The following is a 20,527-nucleotide window of genomic DNA, read 5'->3' on the forward strand; positions in this document are numbered from 1 at the left end:
CGAAACTGAGAGAGGTCGAGGGTGCTGCTTGTGTCTCCAGAAACTGAGAAGAAAGAGGTCGGGGTGCTGGTGTCTCGAAACTGAGATGGACAGAGGTGGGGTGCTGGTGTCTCCGAAACTGAGAAAGGAAAGAGGTCTGAGGGTATGCTGGTGTCTCGAAACTGAGAAGGAAAGAGGTCGGGGGTGCTGGTGTCTTGGAAACTGAGAAGGAGAAAGAGGTCAGGGTGCTGGTGTCTGAAACTGGAAAGGAAGGAAAGAGGTCAGGGTGCTGGTGTCTCCGAAACTGAGAAGGAAAGAGGAGGTCTTGGTGCTGGTGTCTCTGGAAACTGAGATGGACAGAGGTCGGGGTGCTGGTGTCCTGGAAACTGAGAAGGAAAGAGGCCAGGGTGCTGGTATCTCTTGGAAACTGAGAAGGAAAGAGGTCTTGGTGCTGGTGTCTCCGATAAACTGAGAAGGAAAAGAGGTCGGGGTGCTGGTGTCTGGAAACTGAGAAGGAAAGAGTGGAGAAACTGAAAGAGGTTGGTATGCTGTGTCTCGGAAACTGAGAAAGAAAAAGGTCGGGTTGCTGGTGTCTTGGAAACTGAGATGGAAGGTTGGTCGGCTGGTGCTGACGTCTCCGAAACTGAGAATGGACAAAGTCGGTGTGCTGGTGTCGAGAGGAAACTGAGGTGGACAGGGGTCAGGGTGCTGGTTCAGCTGCTAAAAGGAAAATAAACAAGGCTTTTGGAGAGGAGCAGGGAGAATGGTTTGGTGGTGGAAGAAAATAGAGGAAGGATCAAAATACCATTGGAGGTGGAGATAGAGATAGAGGCGACATTGATGTCGGAAGTGTAGGAGAAGACGTTGTTGATGGAAATCAGGGAGGACGGTGGGAGAGATTGCAGTGTGTGGGTGGAGGTGGCGATAGAACTGTTCTTCGTGGAGGAAGAGAAAGACGAGACAAAGATCTCACTGTTGATGGAAAGCGGGAAGAATATGAGAAGTTTGGAGGAAGATGGGGGAGAAATGAGTACATCCTTGGAGGTGAAGGAGGCGCTGTTGTCGGTGGAGGAAGAGAAAGACGGTTCAGAGATGGCTCTGTCGATGGAAAGCAGGGAGAATATGAGAGGTTTGGAGGAAAATGGGGGATAGATGAGTACATCCTTGGAGGTAGAGGAGGCGCTATTGTTGGTGGAGGAAGAGAAAGAAGAGGCAGAGATGACTCTGTTGGTGGAAAGCAGGGAGAATATGAGAGGAAGGAAAGAGGTCAGCGTACTGGTGTCCTGGAAACTGAGAAGGAAACAGGTCAGGGCTCTGGTGTCTCCGATACTGAGAAGGAAAGAAGTCGGCGTGCTGGTGTCGTGGAAACTGAGGTGGACAGGGGTCGGGGTGCTGGTTCAGCTGAGAAAAGGAAAATAGACAAGGCTTTTGGAGAGGAGCGTGGAAATTGTTTTGGTGGTGGAAGAAAATGGAGGAGAGATCAAAATACCATTGGAGGTGGAGATAGAGGAGACATTGATGAGGAAAGTGGAGGAGAAGACGTTGTTGATGGAAATCAGGGAGGAAGGTGGAAGGCATTTCAGTATATGACTGGAGGTGGCGATACATCTGTTCTTCATGGAGGAAGAGAAAGACGAGACAAAGATCTCACTGTTGATGGAAAACGGGGGGAATATGAGAGGTTTGGAGCAAGATGGGAGAGAGATGAGTACATCCTTGGAGGCGGAGGAGGTGCTGTTGTCGGTGGAGGAAGAGAAAGACGGTTCAGAAATGGCTCTGTTGGTGAAAAACAGGGAGAATGTGGTGATGGCGATGGTAAAATATGGAAGAAATACCATTACAACACTGAAGGAATGGATAAAGGAAACGATGACGTTTGCAGAGGAATAGAGGTGGGACTCGGAGATGGTGCTGTGGTGGGAATGCAGGGAGAATGTGACAGCAATGAAGACGAAAGGAGAGGAGATCGTTGTACTGTCAAAACAGCGCAGCCGCAATACGTTGATGGTGGCAGAATGCGGACAGGAGATTACATCAAAAGAGAAAGAATTACGAAAAGACAGGACAGCGAAAGAGGACAAAGACTGAGCGTAGATGATGGCGACAGACACAGAACAGATGCTGTTGATGGAGATGGACAGAACCTGATGGTGGACATCGTTGCAGATGTTACCAATGTGCAGAACGGCCATTCCAACATCATAGTACATCAAACAGTACATGTCAAGAATCTGATTGGTATGTATTTTCGTTATGATTTACCGTATGCGTTAACTGTAGATCCATTCTCTTTATATGATACATGGATAAATGTTAACAAATGATGCTTCTTTAGCTGTAATATTACACACACATGGACACCACATATATCGAGTGCAAGTATCTACTTCTGAATACCAGCCTAGACATTGAGTGCTTGTAACCACTTCTAAATCCTAGCCTATTCACAAAGTCAACAATCGGTTGTAAAGTCATGTATTTTTGCTGCTTGCTAAGAACCAGTTCTTAAGTCAAGCCTATTTATGTATGTTAGCATCCACTTTTAACACGGCTGTTCACTCAAACCTCCCTCACAAAACTGTACTGATCTTCCTTCTGCTACAAAACCTGTTTCCGAGAGACATTGCTTTGAACGCTCATTATGTCAGCTTATTTCATTCGCCCATAGATAAACAACAAATCAAAGTTTCCCCCCGAAAACATGGATCACTTTATGGCCATGTGTGAAAAAGCCGCCGAAAAACCCTTTGGACAACTCACCATCCATCTGAAACCTAGCACGAAAGACAAGGATCGACTGCATGTCAACCTCATAAATGATGACAACGGGAGAGCAACAGCACAGTCTGAACCCGACTTGCTGACGGACCAGTTCGCCACGAAAATCGTGGGTTTTAGTAAATTTCTCCAAATATATTTTGAGATGATCCCTGCGATTGTAAGTTTCACAAAGTTGTCATAGAACTGTACTTGATGTATTAAGATATTGGATATATAGGAAACACCAGCAAACTCTTCTTATGGGAATCGTTATAGTTTTGTGTTGCATGTAGCTGAAGAAAGTTTGTAGACGTGTGTTTTATTTCAAAAACGTCATACATTCATTAGTTGTCTTGGGATATAAACCTACATGAACATTCATTCATTACATTTATGATAGATAATACATACGCAACAAATATAGGTTCCACAAGGTGAAAACCCACGACCTCTCTGATTTAACCACCTTCAAAATATACAAATGTACATACATCTACTCTTACCTATAATGTAATACATACGGTAAACGTATCGCTTCACTGCATGGTTAAACAAACGCGTGTGTCGCGAATAGAACTCGAAGTTAATGTTGTGTCGCTGGTTGTTGAGGCTGGAATGTCTCTTTGTTTTATTTAGGGGTGGTGTTCTTGAGGGTGTTTCTCGCGGAGATAAGATTGTCCATTCAACAGCCCCCAAACCGTGTTGACACAAGCCCGTCCGCTCGTGTGGCATTTAAGTACTTTCAACACAAACACACACACACACACACACACACACACACACACACGCACACACACAATCAAACACACACACACACACACACACACACACACACACACACACGAGATATACCCTCTACCCACACTTTGGAGTAGATAGCTGGGAGTAATTTGGTCGGTGCTCACAGGTTAAAATAATTCAGAAGCTGAGGTCGCTAGCTGAAATAGGTAGATTTTGTTTGCCATTGCACCTCTAGACAAGCGATGTATGTGTTAAACCACGATTCATCTGTATACGCCACTGAGTGGCAAAGGAACAAGTACGCTCTTGTAATAAAGAGAGCTTATCAGGGACCCTGACGACCTTGAGATACCTGAATTTCCAAGAATTGCTTCGCATCGATTGTCACTTACATGATAGCTGTTACGGTTAATAATTTGCCGTGACAAAAGGTTTAAGAGTCCCGTTTGAACCAGCAAAATAGAACAAAGACAAGTCTAAAATTTTCAATAATATATTAAACAAACAATGAGCAAGCTACAAAGAATGACAATACAGATTTCTAGTACAATGCAATTGAGTCACAAATCTAAAAGGTTTGGTCACAAATATAAAATATTCACGGTGAGAACAGATATACTGATTGAATGTTGTCCAAGATATTTTTAAGGTGGTTTAATTATCACTTAATCAATGTGTTATTACAAATTACATAAAACACACTCTCATAACATAGTATTATATTCTTTAAGATATTGAAGAGAAATAAGGAAGGAACTTTCAGTGTGGTTCCGGAGGCTTTCTGCCCTGCAAATGATTCACAATTAAACAAAAATCTGCTTCGTATACTGCGGCTTTGCTATGACGTCATGCATTCATGAGTTTTCATGCCTTGTTACGATCACGTGACTTGGATGAGCCAATCAACGTCTGATCCGGGTTGATCCGGCAAAAGGAAGATTGGAGGACAGCTTATCAGGATCTGAAAATACATTTGCATATCCATGATTTTTTTCTTACCACAGAGTCTGTCGTCATAGCTACGATCCATTAACCTCGCCGACCTATGACATACGGCATTTTATTTGCATATATATTATGGCCTGTGACTATATATAGCATTCATTTGCATATTCATGAGTTTTCTTATCTTGTCGTCGTCGTCATAGCTATGATTCGTTCACCACCTCGCTGACCTATGACGTCCGGCATTCACTTTGCATATTCATGAGTTTTTCATGCCTTCACTAAGGTCACGTGATTTGGATGAGCCAATCAACATATAGCTACGATTCATTAACCTCGCCGACCTATGACATCATGCATTCATTTGCATTTTAAGGAGTTTCATGCATATTAATGACCCATGTGTTAAATCAACACCGATCTACAGCAGTCTACACCGATCTGCATTATTTATTGACAGTCACTAGTCATGGTTTTAAAGTATTAATGGATGGTTGACAGTGACACGTGAGGTATGACGATAATATATCCTTGTTGACTTACTGGCCCCTACCAAGCTTGAGGCTGATAGCATCACGTGACACTATACAAGCGTGCACAGTAACACGCACACCTCGGAATGCACTTAGCTGATTGGTTAACAATGACGTAGCTATTTGAAACAGGACAGTATATAAGAGCTGACAGTCACCCTTAGTGTCAGGTTTATGCTGTGGTAGGCAGGGCAGGTAAGTGTTACTTTCTTCACTTTACTTTCCTAGCTTGTCCACGACTGAATTCCGTCATGAAAGTTACCTACAAGTTTCGCAAAACAATATTTCAGTTATACTGTGGAATCTCCCCAAAGGTTGACCCCACCTTACCACTATAACAAAGGCATTTGTCAGTAATGCACTATCAAATTGGGGGCGGTGGGGTAACCTGGTGGTTAAAGCGTCGACGCCGAAGACCCGGGTTCGACTCCCCACATGAGTACAATGTGTGAAGCCCGTTTCTTGTGTTTCCCCGGCGTGATATTGCTGGAATACTGCTAAAAGCGGCGTAAAACTAAACTCATTCACTATCAAACTGTGTTGGCATATGGCGTTTTCCAGCGTATCCTGGCACTCGTCACAAACACATGCGAGGACACGACAACTCTCATATACCCATGTATACATACACATATAGCATGACGGCATAACTCAAATCAATATGTATATTGATTGACCCACTGCAAAGGCTGCAGCAAACAGCTGATGAAGTGAACTCATGTCTGTCCTGGTTGCTGCCTCTTTAACATGTAAATTATACAGGTCAAATTACGTGTGTACGTTTATATTAAGGGTAAACATGTACGTAGATTTCTAAGAATTATAGAGTGACTTACTTCAATCAGAGTATTGGATGTCCTTCGCAAGACCTCTCTGGCTCTGGTATGCAATATAAGTTACTATTCTATGAAATCGTTTTAAGATTTGTGTTTGTGAAGCTGATATAATTCTTTCTACATGTCATCACAGAGACAACGGCGAGTGGTGACATACGAGCCAGGGATCTGTTCAAACTCCGGGGCAATGTCTGAAGCTAGGGGGGCGTACCACGTCGCACCGTCTGGCTTCGAGCCAAACGAACAATTAGAGTACAGTTCTCAGCATATGAATGCCCAAAATACACGTCTTTTACGATCAGAGAAAGGTAGAAAAGGAAAGATGAAACATGCCAACCAGTCTTTACAATCTGACCAAAAGCCAGACAGCTGTAAGAAGCGTCTCTGTAATCGTCCCCAAATCGATATACGGCGCATTGTACAAATCGGGCACAATAGAAACACAATTTCTTTTATTCAAAAGAAAGACTCCAATGCTAGCGTTAGCAATACAACTATTGTACAACTCGGGGACAACAACATTGTATATGTATACTTAGGTGACAAACTCCCCATGAACATACTGCTAGGAGACACGGTCGTCGTGTACGTCCCCCCTGGGTGTGACGGCAGGCCCCGAGTGTTTGTCTGCGAACAGAGAGGACCTGACAACCAGATTGTCACCCACTGTCGCCACAAGTCGCCACGGATCTTTGAACGACAGACATTCGACGACTTCCGGTCACGACACTGTCACGTGATCAGATCTGTCCTGCTGCCAGCTGCTTCCGGCTCCAGTAAGAAAGGTAAGTGTTGCCATGGACGGAGGGCACTTTAGGTCTTGCGTTGTCAGTTAGGTTACATTGTTAGTAAAGTAAAAAAAATAAATCAACAAGGCTAACGGCCCAAGTACAGTGTAGATACACTTATCATATACAAAGTGGTGGCACAGTAACAAGATATTGTTAACATCCAATTAAAACTATGACAATAAAGAACGTAAGGCGATGACATCTTAGAACTATATCGCACACAACAGTACCGTATGTGTCTACCATAAAACGGTTTGCATGGGTTCCCTGACTCAAGAACATGACAATAATAAAGATATAGAAGTTTGTAGTAATGTTCTGAGAGAGAGAGTACATTTGTTTTTAGAAAAAGATATTTGAAAAAAAATATTTGAGTGTTAAAACATCATACATAGGGCACAGTGACATAAAATGTAACTCGTCTTTGAAATGTATTTACTTAAAGGATAACATGTAATGTTTCCAACAATACCCTCGGGCGAGCCAAGCTTTTGTTTTCCTAGCTTGAAATTCTCAAATTCTTAATAATGATTAGTATTTTGTTTGGTCTCTTTAAACAAAGTCTAAATACTTTAAGTAAAATTTCAATCATGTCATAAGACGGCATCACTGAGTTTGCTACTAGCCGGGTTATGGTATCATTTGCATTTTAATTACTCTAACAATGTGATGATCATGATACACAATACAATAACAGTAACCGAATTACAACAATATTACAACATTGTATTAATTATGCTATTTAAGTGTCTGGGACCCCCATTTTGTAGTCCAGGACCCCTGAAAATTCAGAGTATGAGTCCAAGGGACCCTTAAATACAGGAAAATCCTTGTCATGGTAATCCAAAACTAGGAATTGATGCGCAGATGATCGATCATTGATTTAATCCAGTCTCATCCCACACCCTCACCCACCCACTCACTCAAGAAGAGTAAAATATATGAACAATTAACCAACATAATAGACATTGGAGCAGACATTGAATATTTTCAACGTGTTTATATACATGTTTCCATCTTGTCAGCTGCGGGCGGTCACAAGCCGTTGACTCCCCGGGACTGCGATGTCGTGACCATCAAGCATGGTGGCTCTCATCGGACTCTCACAAGAAGAAGAGTGAAACCTCATAGCAGGAAGTACCCGCTTCTTCATCCCATCGGGGTCAAGGTCACCAGAAAACTGTGAACCCTGTGTTCCTGAGAAGAGGCATCTCTTCAACGTTTCGATTGCTATTTTCTGCTTATATATACAACAAATAGATATTCTAAGGATGCAAATAGACGCATATTCCAGTTAGGGATACCTTGTAAGCCATAAGCCATATTGGCTCAAGTCTAAGACATTTGTACATTCCTAGGCATAACTTGCAATGTTAGTATAAATTATATTGCACATTAATATTTAGCATATGTTATGTACCCTTGTAAGCCATATTGGCTATATCAATAACAACTGTAAGTATATTATAACATAACTTGCAATGTTAGTATATATTGTACTGCCATCTTGTATAACATATACACATGTATATTTATCATATACCATGTGTTCCTGTAAGCCATATTGGCTATATCAATAACAACTGTAAGTATAATATACATAACTTGCAATGTTAGTACATATTGTATAACATATACACATGTATCTTATACCATAACATATTGGCTACCAACTGTATGTATATTTATCATATACCATGTGTTCCTGTAAGCCATATATGGCTATATCAATAACAACTGTAAGTATAATTGTACATAACTTGTATATTTAATGTTAGTACATATTGTAAGTATATTATACATCTTGTGTAACATATTGTACCCATGTATATTTATCATATATACCATGTGTTCCTGTAAGCCATATTGGCTATATCAATAACAACTGTAAGTATAATATACATAACTTGCAATGTTAGTACATATTGTACTGCCATCTTGTATAACATAAACCCATGTATATTTATCATATAACATGTGTTCCTGTAAACCATATTGGTTGTATCAGTGACAGCTGTAAGTTTATTATACATAACTTGCAATGCTAATATATATATATCTTGTACTATCAGCTTGTATAACATAAACCCATGTATATTTATCATATAACATGTGTTCCTGTAAACCATATTGGTTGTATCAGTAACAGCTGTAAGTGTATTATACAGAACTTGCAATGCTAGTATATATATTGTACGTCTAGATGACATACATACATATCCTGTATATACTATGTTCCCTTGTAAGCCATAATGGCTGCAAATAGTCTATATTCAATCTTATGAAAGACACACACATTTCTTTGCTTAATATTACACCGTACCACTGTAGTGTGTTACATCGGTAAGGCACTGATCTGGATGTTAACGTGTGTCACTGTAATTTAGTCGTATCGTGAGACAAAATCCTGTAAAATCATGATGATATACAGTTTACCTCTGTCAGATTGAAAGCCTCGTTGTACCACTGTCAGATTGAAAGCCTCGTTGTACCACTGTCAGATTGAAAGCCTCGTTGTACCACTTCAGTTGAAATCTATGTCACAAAGAGAACATGTGTGTCACCATTTGCACATGTGACACACATTAAGACATTGTGTACATGAATAAAATGTCTAATGAATCTATATCATTGTTATTCTATTATTTAAAACTGTCTGTATTTAGACATATAGGTCCAAGACCTTTCAAACAAACATCTTGACATTGTACCTATATTGCAACCACACAGTAGAACATCGCATTGGTACATCTTGGGTATATATATAACTAACGGTGCTGCTAAAACCTTTGTATTTGATCGATATCTCACTGGATGTATCTCATATATCACATGGTGCAAGCTAAAAAGTACTCATGGACCGATAAGAACGATTGTCTGAAGTATTCAAGATAACTCCATCACAGCTGTTTTAGAGACTGATGTCCGGGAAACGATTTCGTTGGTTTGTTGGTTCGTCACACTGCACTCAGCAATATTCATGCTATATGGCGGCGGTCTGTATATAATCGAGTCTGGGCCTGACAATATCGTGATCAACATCATGAGCATCGATCTACGCAATTGGGATACGATGACATGTGTCAACCAAGTCAGCGAGTCTGACCACCCGATCCCGTTAGTCGCCGTTTACAACAAGGATGGGTTACTGAGACCAATTCTAACATGGATCTTCGCGGGTAATAAATAATCCTGCAGAGTGAAACACAAAAGGAATTATTTTGATAATTATACAGCAGAGCATATGCTATATAAGAAGCATTATCTGATGCCATCTGATACCAAAATAACAATGGTATTTTTGGAATCATCAGTACACCTCAACGACCAAATTAATAACCCAACATATACGCTTAACTTGAGTCTACCTAATATATCATTACCATATATCCTGAAGACACTAGCACGTATGCCCCCAAGAATGGATGTGTTAAAGTACACATAGGAGCGTGGCCCACAGCCTCCAGGAAGTACATCTACTGCCCCGCTGTAAGGAAATTCAATAGTCAGTTCATGGCAATATTGTGTCTTGTAGACGAAAGGTAAGTTTCAAAATCGTTCTGAACGTGTACATATTTATAATGCAATTGGTATTCCGTAAATGAATGATAATTTAATTTTTATTCAGTGACGCAAAACAGCTGATTTATTGAATTGTTAAGTGGCAGTAAAGAGTGTTCATGTTTATAGTTGTGACTGTAAAATTATATACCGTAATTGTTTAACGGCAAGCGCGCACACTCACACCCACAAACATGCATACGCATTTCAATACTGTGTCTGAATACAACGTAATGGATATTACATATGAGGCTCCATGTATTTACCTCTCTCCAAAGGCCCAGCATACAGAACACCTTCGAAGTCATGAACAGACAGATATAAAGTGTCGTTACGGTACACAGTGGTAACGTTCGTCTCCAAGTTCGTCTCCAGGGATCCCAAAGTGAGCGCTGAAGTGTCGACGTAGTACAATCCGTGACCTGGGCAGAAGACGCCGTGTTCGTATCTGAGACAGCTGCCATACTTGAATTGATAAATAGCAATAAACCTAAATCACTTGTCCATTATTATTCCAGCTAAATAAGGACCAGCAAGTCTTTCGTCAGAGTAACGACATCTTTGGAAGCCTGGTATGCGTTTTGTATTTCTGGGTCTTGCACTGAGGATTGGACCTTATAAAAAAACCTTATGGTATTGAATAGATCGAGTTCAAAACACGGTTATCTGTCGCTACCCATTCTCTGCTTTGTAAATCCATGTGTTTATTATTCTAAATAATATCTTTAAAAGGAAAAATGAACCCAACAAAACATCGAAAAGGTTACCAGGTCGAGTTATTATTAATTTTTATTTTGGTAAAAAACAAGAGTGACAAATCAGCTTCATTGACGGAGTGATTTCCTAGAGATTTTTAAGATCTATTCTAAATAAGTAAAAAATGTGACTCTCTAATTGTCTTTTATATTCACATCCGCAGATGTTGAAAGACAAGGATACTGGGCAAGGTTGAATAGTAACCCCCTAAACAGCAGAACGTGTGTCAAACATCATACCAAAATGATCGCAATTTTCTTTGTTTAGTAGGGTGACATAGTCACTCCCGTCGTAGTTCATCATTGTGATTTTTGTGGCAAATGCTAGAAACAACTTCCTGCAATGTAAAACAGTATTTCAACAGTTTGCTTTTCACCGGTTGCAAAATAATTGTTGGCATAATTATTTTACAAGGCTTCAACTTGAATCTTTTATTTCAATTTTAGTTGACTGTAATTCTTACTTGTTCCGAGTGTCGATAGCGATTCCCCATACAAGCTGAATTCGTTCGGGTCAGGGGTGGTGGTAGGGGTGGGAGGGTGTGTGTGTGTGTGTGTGTGTGTGTGTGTGTGTGTGTGTGTGTGTGTGTGTGTGTGTGTGTGTGTGTGTGTGTAAACCAGTTTTAAACAGCAATGTTTTTATATTCGTTACCCAATTTCTATTTCCATCATCATTTTTTTTTTGCATGGACCTAATATCATGATGAACCTACATTAACATTGTCTCCAGTGAAAGGTTCCTATAGAACCAGCCCAAACTGTACCTGTAGCATATACATTCACTGTGTAAATAATACCACGGAGATAATATTCTGGTGTGGGTGTCTCTATCACAGCAAATATATTGATATACATACATACAGTCAAATCCCGATGAGTCGAATCGCTGGGGAGCAAGTAATAAATTCGACTTATCGATGTATTCGAGACATAGGTATGTCTATGAGGGTAGAAAAAAAGATGATCAAGTCCTAATTCCTCCGCCTAAGCATTTGTTTATCTAATGATTTCCATATCACTAATAGGGGCACCTTATCAGTTCCAGTCTGAGTAGCACAGTCAGTGATTTCCGTAAAATCACTAATCTGACTTTTGAACTCGCCTGTCAATGGCGGAAAGGTGTGAGTCTCGCTGGTTTGTTAATTGGATCAGTTTGCTACACCAATCAACTTCTCATTGACTGACTTCGGCTTATGTATACAAGATTGCTGTTGTTTGAATCTCATGGGACCAAATTTCCTTCTTCCTTGTATATATTCAGAGTGACAAAAATAGGACTGTACAGTGTATTTGATAACAAACAGTCCCGCCTGATAAACATAAGGAAGTATGTGAGTCATAATATTTCCATATCATAGATTCGCAGTGTAGGCTATGATAGGTGGGTTATGTGGCATTGTGATGTAGGTTTCGACTGGGTTCATGTTAGGCTTTATGAAGGTAGTTCAGTAATGTAACGCGCAAGTGGGAAATACGACTTGTTTGTCTGGAGCTACGTCTTTGCGATTGTATATTTACAACAATTACATAGAGGTCCTTATTATATAACACTCCCTTGCTTTAACCTGAATTTGTGTCATATTGTTACATTACAAATTATGTGTTGTCTCCAACAAATATATGCCAGGTAACCGATGGAAGGATGGACAGATCGGATGGCATAAATGCTGCCCAGTGCTGGATGCAGGTTAACTAGACAAAGTGGTCCTAAATACACCGTGACAGTGATTCCCGACACACAGAGCAATGTCGCATCTGTATCACTACCTCCTAGAAACGTGGGATGTGGGCAAAGCAGGTCAAGACGCGTCACACATTCACCTGACGAGCTTTGGGTACCGAGGGTCCATGGTGCATGGAGTATCTACAAAGGTTCTACTGCTACTTACAACACAGCCCAGAGACATAAAGTACAGAAGTTCCAACTTACCATTATTAGATTCAGCGGCAGTATATCAACCCACACCAGTATATCTACCCGACACCAGTATATCTACCCACGCCAGTATATCTACCCACGCAAGTATATCTACCCACACCAGTATATCTACCCACACCAGTATATCTACCCACACCAGTATATCTATCCACACCAGTATATCTACCCACACCAGTATATCTACCCACGCCAGTATATCTACCCACACCAGTATATCTACCCGCGCCAGTATATCTACCCACAGCAGTATATCTACCCACACCAGTATATCTACCCACGCCAGTATATCTACCCACACCAGGTATATCTACCCACACCAGTATATCTACCCGCAGCAGTATATCTACCCACACCAGTATATCTACCCACGCCAGTATATCTACCCACGCCAGTATATCTACCCACACCAGTATATCTACCCACACCAGTATATCTACCCACACCAGTATATCTACCCACCCCAGGCGGGAACATGGGTATCTCAACTCTTCCTCAACTATTTGTGTACGAGGAAGTATATTACGCTTCAGCACAACTTGCTTTAGACGACAGGGTGACAAAACCTTTTGACACTCTGGGTAATTTCAGTGTTCGTGAATCTACACAATCTCCCGAAGGTTCTTGCTGGAGTTCGAGTAGGCAGCGGTTCCTGGGAGATATATTTCTCTATCTGGGCTGCATGTAAACGGGGGACTCAAGGCTCTGAGGTGATTATGAACCTAAGCCAGTCTATAGAGTCTGATCTTGTTCTTTTGATAAAGCCAGTGAACTGGTTCATGTCAATGTCTCCCTTGCATCCCAATTGTCAGGCTGATGTAAAACATAACAATTATCTGTAAAACATAATATTTATCTGTACCACATGAATTTTAGCATATTTTGGATTTGAACACGAAATAAGGTTACCAAACCACAAAGCTTGAAACAAGGCAATAGCAATGTTGGCAGTGTTTCATTGTCGAAAATCAGGACAGGGATGGGAATACTGTTGCTAAGGTACATGTATTGCGGGCGGAGTAGACAGGAATGCAAAATAGGTGTTCAAAATGGTGCCGACATAGGTTAGACGAGTCTGTATGTGATAACTTCCAAGTGACCTTGTATGCGATATTGAAGCCTGTCTCACAGCCCTGTGCCTCCTTTCACAAAGAACTAAGGTGATCGTAGGTCGCTAAAGGTAACGTTAATGCAATGTTAACGAATGTGAGTTAATGGGAATTGTCATTTGGGGAGTTGTCTGTGTGGGGAAATGTTTGAGTGGGGAGTTGTCTGTGTGGGGAATTTTCTAGTGGAGAATTGTCTGTGTGGGGAATTGTCTGTGTGGGGGTTTTCTTTAATGGATAATTGTCTGTGTGGGGAATTGTCGGTGGGGAGATGTCTGCGTGGGGAATTGTCTGTGAGGAGAATTGTGTGGTGGGGAGTTGTCTGTTCGGGGAATTGTCTGAGTTGGGAAATGTCTGTTTGGGGAATTGTCTGCGGGGAATTGTCTTGTGGGAATTTTCTGTGTAGGGAATTGTCTTTGTGGGAAATTGTCTGGTGCGGAGTTGTCTGTGTAGGGAATTGTTTTTGTGGGGAATTGTCTGGTGGGGAATTGTCTGAGTGGGGATTTTTTTTTTTTAAATTCTTTTTATTGATTTCAGAAGGTGTACATTGCAGGGTAGTGCGCAAATTGCACTTACAATACAGTATAACACAGGAGATACACGTTGTATGACAGTGATCTACTGTCTCTAAGTATACATTTAATCTATTTGGCCATTTTTTGTAGAATTTGGCGATCCTGTTGTTTTTCCTGGCTATGTATCTTTCGACTAGTAGTCAGGGGAGCTTAGGAGCTATTTTCAGGGCATTTGGTTCAGATTCTTCCAAAAGCACCAAATTTGGCACAGAGGTAACGTAAGGCATACTAATTCGATTCCAGACGGGCGCCAAGATGGCGGCCCCCTGTGGCGGCCATATTGGACAAAAAACAAAATGGCCGCCACCCCGATTTAAGAATATTTTTTTCCTACGGTTGTATATGGTCATGTCACATATCAAATGAAAGATAATGAAAAGAGCTTTGTAATGATGTATACATTGATTTATTGTAACCAGTGTGACAAAGTTATTACCAATATATACCAATATACAATTTAAAGAGCTGACCGAAAACTTCAAAATATGATACAAAACCCATCAAAATTCATACAATGCTTGGAATTTGAAGATATTTTCACTTTGGAAATTGTCAATTCAGTGTTCGGTTTTAAAAGGTATCATATTGTAAGTGACTTAAAATGGAATTATGTAGAAATAATATTTATGTTTTAATCCTAAGATGTTTTACCTATAAAAATATCCAGTCAGTAGTGAATCAAATTACACCAGAATAACAATAGTATACACGGAATGTATATATTTTACTTGCACATGACTGTCAGTGATAGATATAGTAACTATTTTACCTAGTTACTGTCAGTATTTGTGCATCCTCATTCACAATGGCAGAGGACTGTGCATCGTACACCAGCACTGTTGCATTTACACCTTCCCACACAGCCCTTTTTGCAAACACAGTGTAGGAGGATAGAACATGCTGCTGAAGCATCACTGAGGGTGGTCCATAGAGTTTGCCAGTTATGGCTGTCGTCTTTCTGCTAACCCCAATCCACTGAAGTCAGGGATTTCCTGGTAAGCAATGGTTGCCTGCTCCCAAAAGAAACTAGTCTGCAGAATAGATCGTGTCACATGTTGAAACAACGCAGCTTGAGTAGGCAGGAGTTTTTCAATGACCTGCTTCCAGTAGTGAAAGGCGATGCCTTGCTTCATTCATGCGCCCTACTCCACAACTTCTGCTGCACATCAGTACAACAAATCTTTCAATCTGTTGAATGTGTCTCGACTCAATCACGAAGTGTTCAGGATCCTGTGTGAGAGCCACTAGTGTGTCTGTCAGGTCAAGGTAGACTTGTCCAGGTTGTCCATGCAGTCTTCTTTCCACATCCAAGAATATGTGAAGTTGTGTCACAGCCAGTAAGACTGTGGAAGAGGGGTAATGCCAAGGACTTTGATGTACCAAGATGAGAGTACAGATCATGGATTGGGATGTCTTTGCACTTTTACCAGTTCCAAATCCGACCCAGAGCTCTGTTAAGCCTAAGGTCTCAAAGACCCTTATTGCCAAAATCACAACATCGCTGTCAACAGTGCGAACATAGGCTGATGTGTGGCCGTGCTCTGCAGCATGTCGGAGATGTAGGATGATTCTTGTGTCAGCCTCGGTATGGTTGCATGGCTGTAGTGTACCCAGGTCACACTGTTGGTTTGAAAGCACATTTTCACAGTGGGTACTCAGGAGGAGCTTTCCATCCATATCCGTTTTGGAGATCTGACTGCTGCTGAATGAGAAGAATTCCCTTTTGTTCTCCTCATACTTGAGGAAACCACTGTTCGATTCATGTTTTGGTATCAGGGTGCTGCCATCACCAACTCTTGTTCTTGAACCAATCCCAGGCCTAAGATTATTACTCTCTGGGTAGTTATCCCATACCGCATCAATCCGTTGGGCTCCATTCTTCATCTGGGCCTCAAGATATGGAATGACTTGAAGGGACACATAGTCAGAGAATGTTTTTGCTACTGTTGGGCACAGCATGTGGATGACTGCTGCCATATCAAAGCCACGACTGTTGCTAGTTTGGAGCAGTTGTACGGCCAGTTGGTTCCTTGATACAGTCCAGTATGTCTGACTTTGTTCCAAATCTCACTGACCCTCTGTCAGCTAGGCTTGAGTGGTTCCTTTTTGATTTTCATACATGAAAAGTCGGCCAAGTCTGCATCCGGGCGGGACTGCAAAGAAAGGAAGAGCTGTGTCACCAATATCATGTTTTGTTTCTGAATACCAACATCCTTAGGTTCTTTTTCTCCTTGGGTCAGGTCGATTTGCAAAGGTCAGCATGTTATTTCTTTTGATTGGATCTGTTACAGGCACAGATATCTGCACCAGTCTCATTTGGACATGAAAATCTACATGCAGGGCTTTGCCAGCTTCAGAGATTTGTAACAGACTGTTCACGACGGACGGCTCCATGACAGTATGGGTATCAGAGCAACAAAGCGTCTTTTAAATTTGACTTGTAAATGGTGTCCTTCCTCATAATGAGCTGTTGCCTGGGGTGAAGGTCATGTGTTGATTCAAACTCCTTTACCATCCGCATACAGTCTGATCCTGCAAGCATATAAAGGGTAAGTGCTTCAGGATTCTCATAAAGAACCAGTTGCTCCACCGTGTTCCTGGAGGGAGTTTGTTGGACTGTTCATGGGCTTGGTCCTTGGCCGTAAGACTGAACTTCTTGGATGATTTCTGAACGACATTTGCCCTTCATAAATTCATCATGTATCTCAGGGTGATTCTTGCTAAGTTCAACCATGTCACGTACATGTACTGGAAGCCAACGTGCATAGTTTGTGTGGTCCAATGCGTGAAACCAATCCACAAAGTTCGTCACATGATTGTACATAAAGTTGGAAGTCTCCTTCCCTCAAGGACCTCCACAAAAAACGAGGCTATGAGCAGTTCTAGTTCAATGATAGTAGACCAGTATTTGAACTGTGGAAAACTTTGAGAACGTTGATCCACATGTTGAAGGATTCAGTGGACCCATGACACCCTTGCAATATTCAGAGTATGCATTCTGCTTGAGGATGTTCAGCGATATAGGGAAACCTGGTGGGCATATCTTGTGCGCTTGATGTGATGCTCATGGAGGGTTGACTTAGCTCGACCAGATGTGAGGATCTCTGCTTGAGTTAGTACCGTTGCCCACCCTGAGTCACGAAGCAGCTTCCCTATCATTAGATGCATCTTGTCTTCGATGTGCAATGCACCCATCATAGCAAAAAGCTTGTCTTCCCCGTAAGCATCTGGGAACTGCCATTGGAGGAGTTTTATAATGGCATATAGTGGCTGATCTGCTCCAAGTACTGTGGTCTGGCCCGGGTTTAAGAACCCGCACAGACAAATCCATAGCATGTTTCATAGAAGATGCAGATGCTGCTTTATCCGTGAAGAAAGAATATATACCAATCTCTGCTGGAGGTTTTACAGATCTGTCACTTGCAAAGAGACAGAGTTGTACCCTGCCCAGGTGATGATGTCACCCTCTTCTACTGGACCCTTGTTCAATACCTCTGAGACGAGTGTAAGCCATGCCTGATCCTTATCCATTGAATCTTCTACAAAGGAGACTTGGTCGGACTTGGTTTGTAGTAGATTTTGGAGCATAGACATCTGTCTCAGGGGAGTTCTACTGGTTGTTGAATCGTATAAAAGTCCGGCAACTTTGGAGGGTTGTGTCCATTGGATCCTGTTTTATCGGGCATGTTTTACTCCCCATATTCTCCTTTGATAGATGATTGGTCACACTGAGTGCATAGCCATGAAATTCATCTTGTGAGAAATTTCCTTGTGCTTTGCTGTCAAGATTATCCACATCATGTGTAGTGAACCATATTATATTTTTTTTTCTAAAATGGCATTTTCTACATAAATCGATAAGAAACTATAAAAAGCATGTTCTTAGAAAGAAAGAGGATATATTTTGTATTTCTTCGTTTGTTTATTGACATTTTGATGTTTTGGTCCACCCTCTAGATCTTATTTTTTCATCTAGCTTCTATAATATCATTCACACAAATTTTATTTATATATCACTCTATAGTACAATATCCCGTAGTATCTTCATGAATTCTGCTATATGTAAAACTTCATTATTAATACTAGAAGTAAATATAAATATTTTACCAGCAAATATAATGGTGTTGATAAAATCATAGCCAGAATAAATTCCCAACAGGACTGTAAAATTTGTGAACACTAATTCAATATTAAGAATGTTTCTAAGAAACACTCTTAGTTCATTCCAAAACGACTGTACATATTCGCAAGAAATAAAAACATGGACAATATCTTCAGGTTCTGTTTTGCAAAATGTACAAATATTTTAATCTACTAATTTCATTTGCATTAATTCTCTTTTGGTATATATAATCTTATGGATAAACCTAACTGGAAATCCAATAGCTTAATATCACGAGTACATTTTCTATAGTTAGTGAAAATATTACTCTATGGTAATGAGGTAGTAATCAAACTTTCCCATTTGCTACACACTTCAGGTAAAATATCAGTTTTTCTCAATTTGTCATAAAACATTCTACATCGTTTGGAAGGTACAATAAGAGAATATAAAGCATCATTGGTCACAAGATTTTGATTTACAAAGTTCTGATTATTGACAGCATCTCTCCAGGACACTGGAATATTTTTTATCACTCTGTTATAGTCTAGGATATCTGGCCTTGAAATCATCTAAAGACAATAGACCATTAGAGTTACAGAGGTCCTTTATGTCTGTGATTCCATTATCAAACCAATCTTTTATAAATAGGGATGGATCCGTAAGCTGATGGTTGAACCAGAGCGGTTCAGAAAGTATTTTGGAAATATCATTCTGATCAGTTATAAAAAGACCTCTATATCTCTTCCATGCGTGCAGGGCATCCTTCCAAAATGGATTATCCACATTACAATATTGGTCTATATTAGCCCCAAATACTCCCAAGTTTCCCAATTAGACGGGTTGTTATAACTTACTTTCTTAAAACGTCTCTTTATGGAGTAAAGGGTAAATTTTAAAAAGGATTATAGGGATGAAGGAATTAGAAATGATTGATATAAAGTCCTGATAGGTGGTGCGCATGCGCGGGTAAGTGAAGTCGGAGTCACGACGGCTGTCAAAAATATGTGAAAATTGACTAAAATACACCCAAATACCCTTTAAATCTTTCACATACATAAAATGGGTGTATCGATAGACACTTGGAGGGCTTGTGTTAGAAGATTTGTCCATCCCCGTTGTCTAAAACAGATTGATAAAATCCAAGCATATTCCCCGTCTTCAAAATAGACGCCATTAATGGACATGTCGTACCGCTTGGTAATCTCTCCTTCATCACTCCTGCTGATGATAAGCTTTTCAAGCCTTATGCTTACGAACTGGTTGATGTAATTTATATTGGTCCAACATTGTTACCACCGCCGACTTGTGTGCTAAACCTGACGTTTTCTGTAGTGAGACAGCTTCAGGATTTGTAACGACGACTTTGTTTACATACCACAAAAACAGGTGTCGAAGCCAAAATGAAGTTCTCGCGCTAACAGCCCTACATCAGGTGAACAAGCAGCTAGTGTGCGCAACTAGTGACATAGGTCCTAAAGAAGCATCCCAAAGTGATTTACGTCTGTTTGTCTTTCCTTGTTTACCATATTATTTCGACAGGTCAATTCTAAACTGCACTCAGTCTGTACGAGTTGTGGAAATGTTGTTGTTACGGTCCGGCATAGAGCCAAACCCTGGCCCCGATACCAGAAATACTTCCAATACCAAGCAAGTAAAGTCGTCAGAATTGGTAGAAACAGATAAATCGGACTTTGAAAAATTACTTGCTGAAATTAAACTGGTTTCCACTAAAGTTGATAATGTTCAGACGGATTTAGTATCACAGTTGACGACAATAAAAACAACATTGACGACTCTTACCTCAACAGTTACAGGTTTAACAGCAAGTGTGAACATTTGGAAAAACAAAACGAAACTTTGAAAAAAGACATGGTAACACTTGCCTCAAGAATTGACTACCTTAA

General features: G+C 40.7%; 2 protein-coding genes across 3 annotated transcripts; both read left to right on the forward strand.

Moving 5' to 3' along the window:
• Nucleotides 1-657: 657 nt before the first annotated feature.
• Nucleotides 658-1,533, forward strand: LOC124252673. The gene is made up of 2 exons (XM_046686333.1): nucleotides 658-1,063; nucleotides 1,190-1,533. Exons 1-2 carry the CDS (start codon nucleotides 850-852, stop codon nucleotides 1,396-1,398), a joined length of 423 nt encoding a protein of 140 aa, XP_046542289.1. The 5' UTR covers nucleotides 658-849; the 3' UTR covers nucleotides 1,399-1,533.
• A 3,570-nt stretch (nucleotides 1,534-5,103) lies between these two features.
• Nucleotides 5,104-7,833, forward strand: LOC124252678. Of its 2 annotated transcripts, XM_046686338.1 has the most exons (3): nucleotides 5,104-5,153; nucleotides 5,928-6,579; nucleotides 7,611-7,833. In XM_046686338.1, the coding sequence occupies exons 2-3, from the start codon at nucleotides 5,982-5,984 to the stop codon at nucleotides 7,769-7,771; spliced, it is 759 nt and encodes a 252-aa protein (XP_046542294.1). In that variant the 5' UTR covers nucleotides 5,104-5,153; nucleotides 5,928-5,981; the 3' UTR covers nucleotides 7,772-7,833. The 2 variants fall into 2 exon arrangements, with proteins under 2 accessions (XP_046542294.1, XP_046542293.1); XM_046686337.1 differs by having other exon boundaries at nucleotides 5,140-6,579.
• Nucleotides 7,834-20,527: the final 12,694 nt, after the last annotated feature.

Source organism: Haliotis rubra, unplaced genomic scaffold, assembly GCF_003918875.1.
Source record: "Haliotis rubra isolate DU_JTF1 unplaced genomic scaffold, ASM391887v1 Scf520, whole genome shotgun sequence".
Taxonomy (NCBI): domain Eukaryota; kingdom Metazoa; phylum Mollusca; class Gastropoda; order Lepetellida; family Haliotidae; genus Haliotis; species Haliotis rubra.

Excerpts from the sequence above, each read along its gene's own strand:
- LOC124252678 (XM_046686337.1), top strand. The coding sequence starts at position 5,916 with ATGTCATCACAGAGACAACGGCGAGTGGTGACATACGAGCCAGGGATC. Across the intron at positions 6,580-7,610 it reads TTCCGGCTCCAGTAAGAAAG|CTGCGGGCGGTCACAAGCCG; the intron begins GTAAGTGTTGCC and ends CCATCTTGTCAG.
- LOC124252673 (XM_046686333.1), top strand. The coding sequence starts at position 850 with ATGGAAATCAGGGAGGACGGTGGGAGAGATTGCAGTGTGTGGGTGGAG. Across the intron at positions 1,064-1,189 it reads GGTGGAGGAAGAGAAAGACG|AGGCAGAGATGACTCTGTTG; the intron begins GTTCAGAGATGG and ends AAGAGAAAGAAG.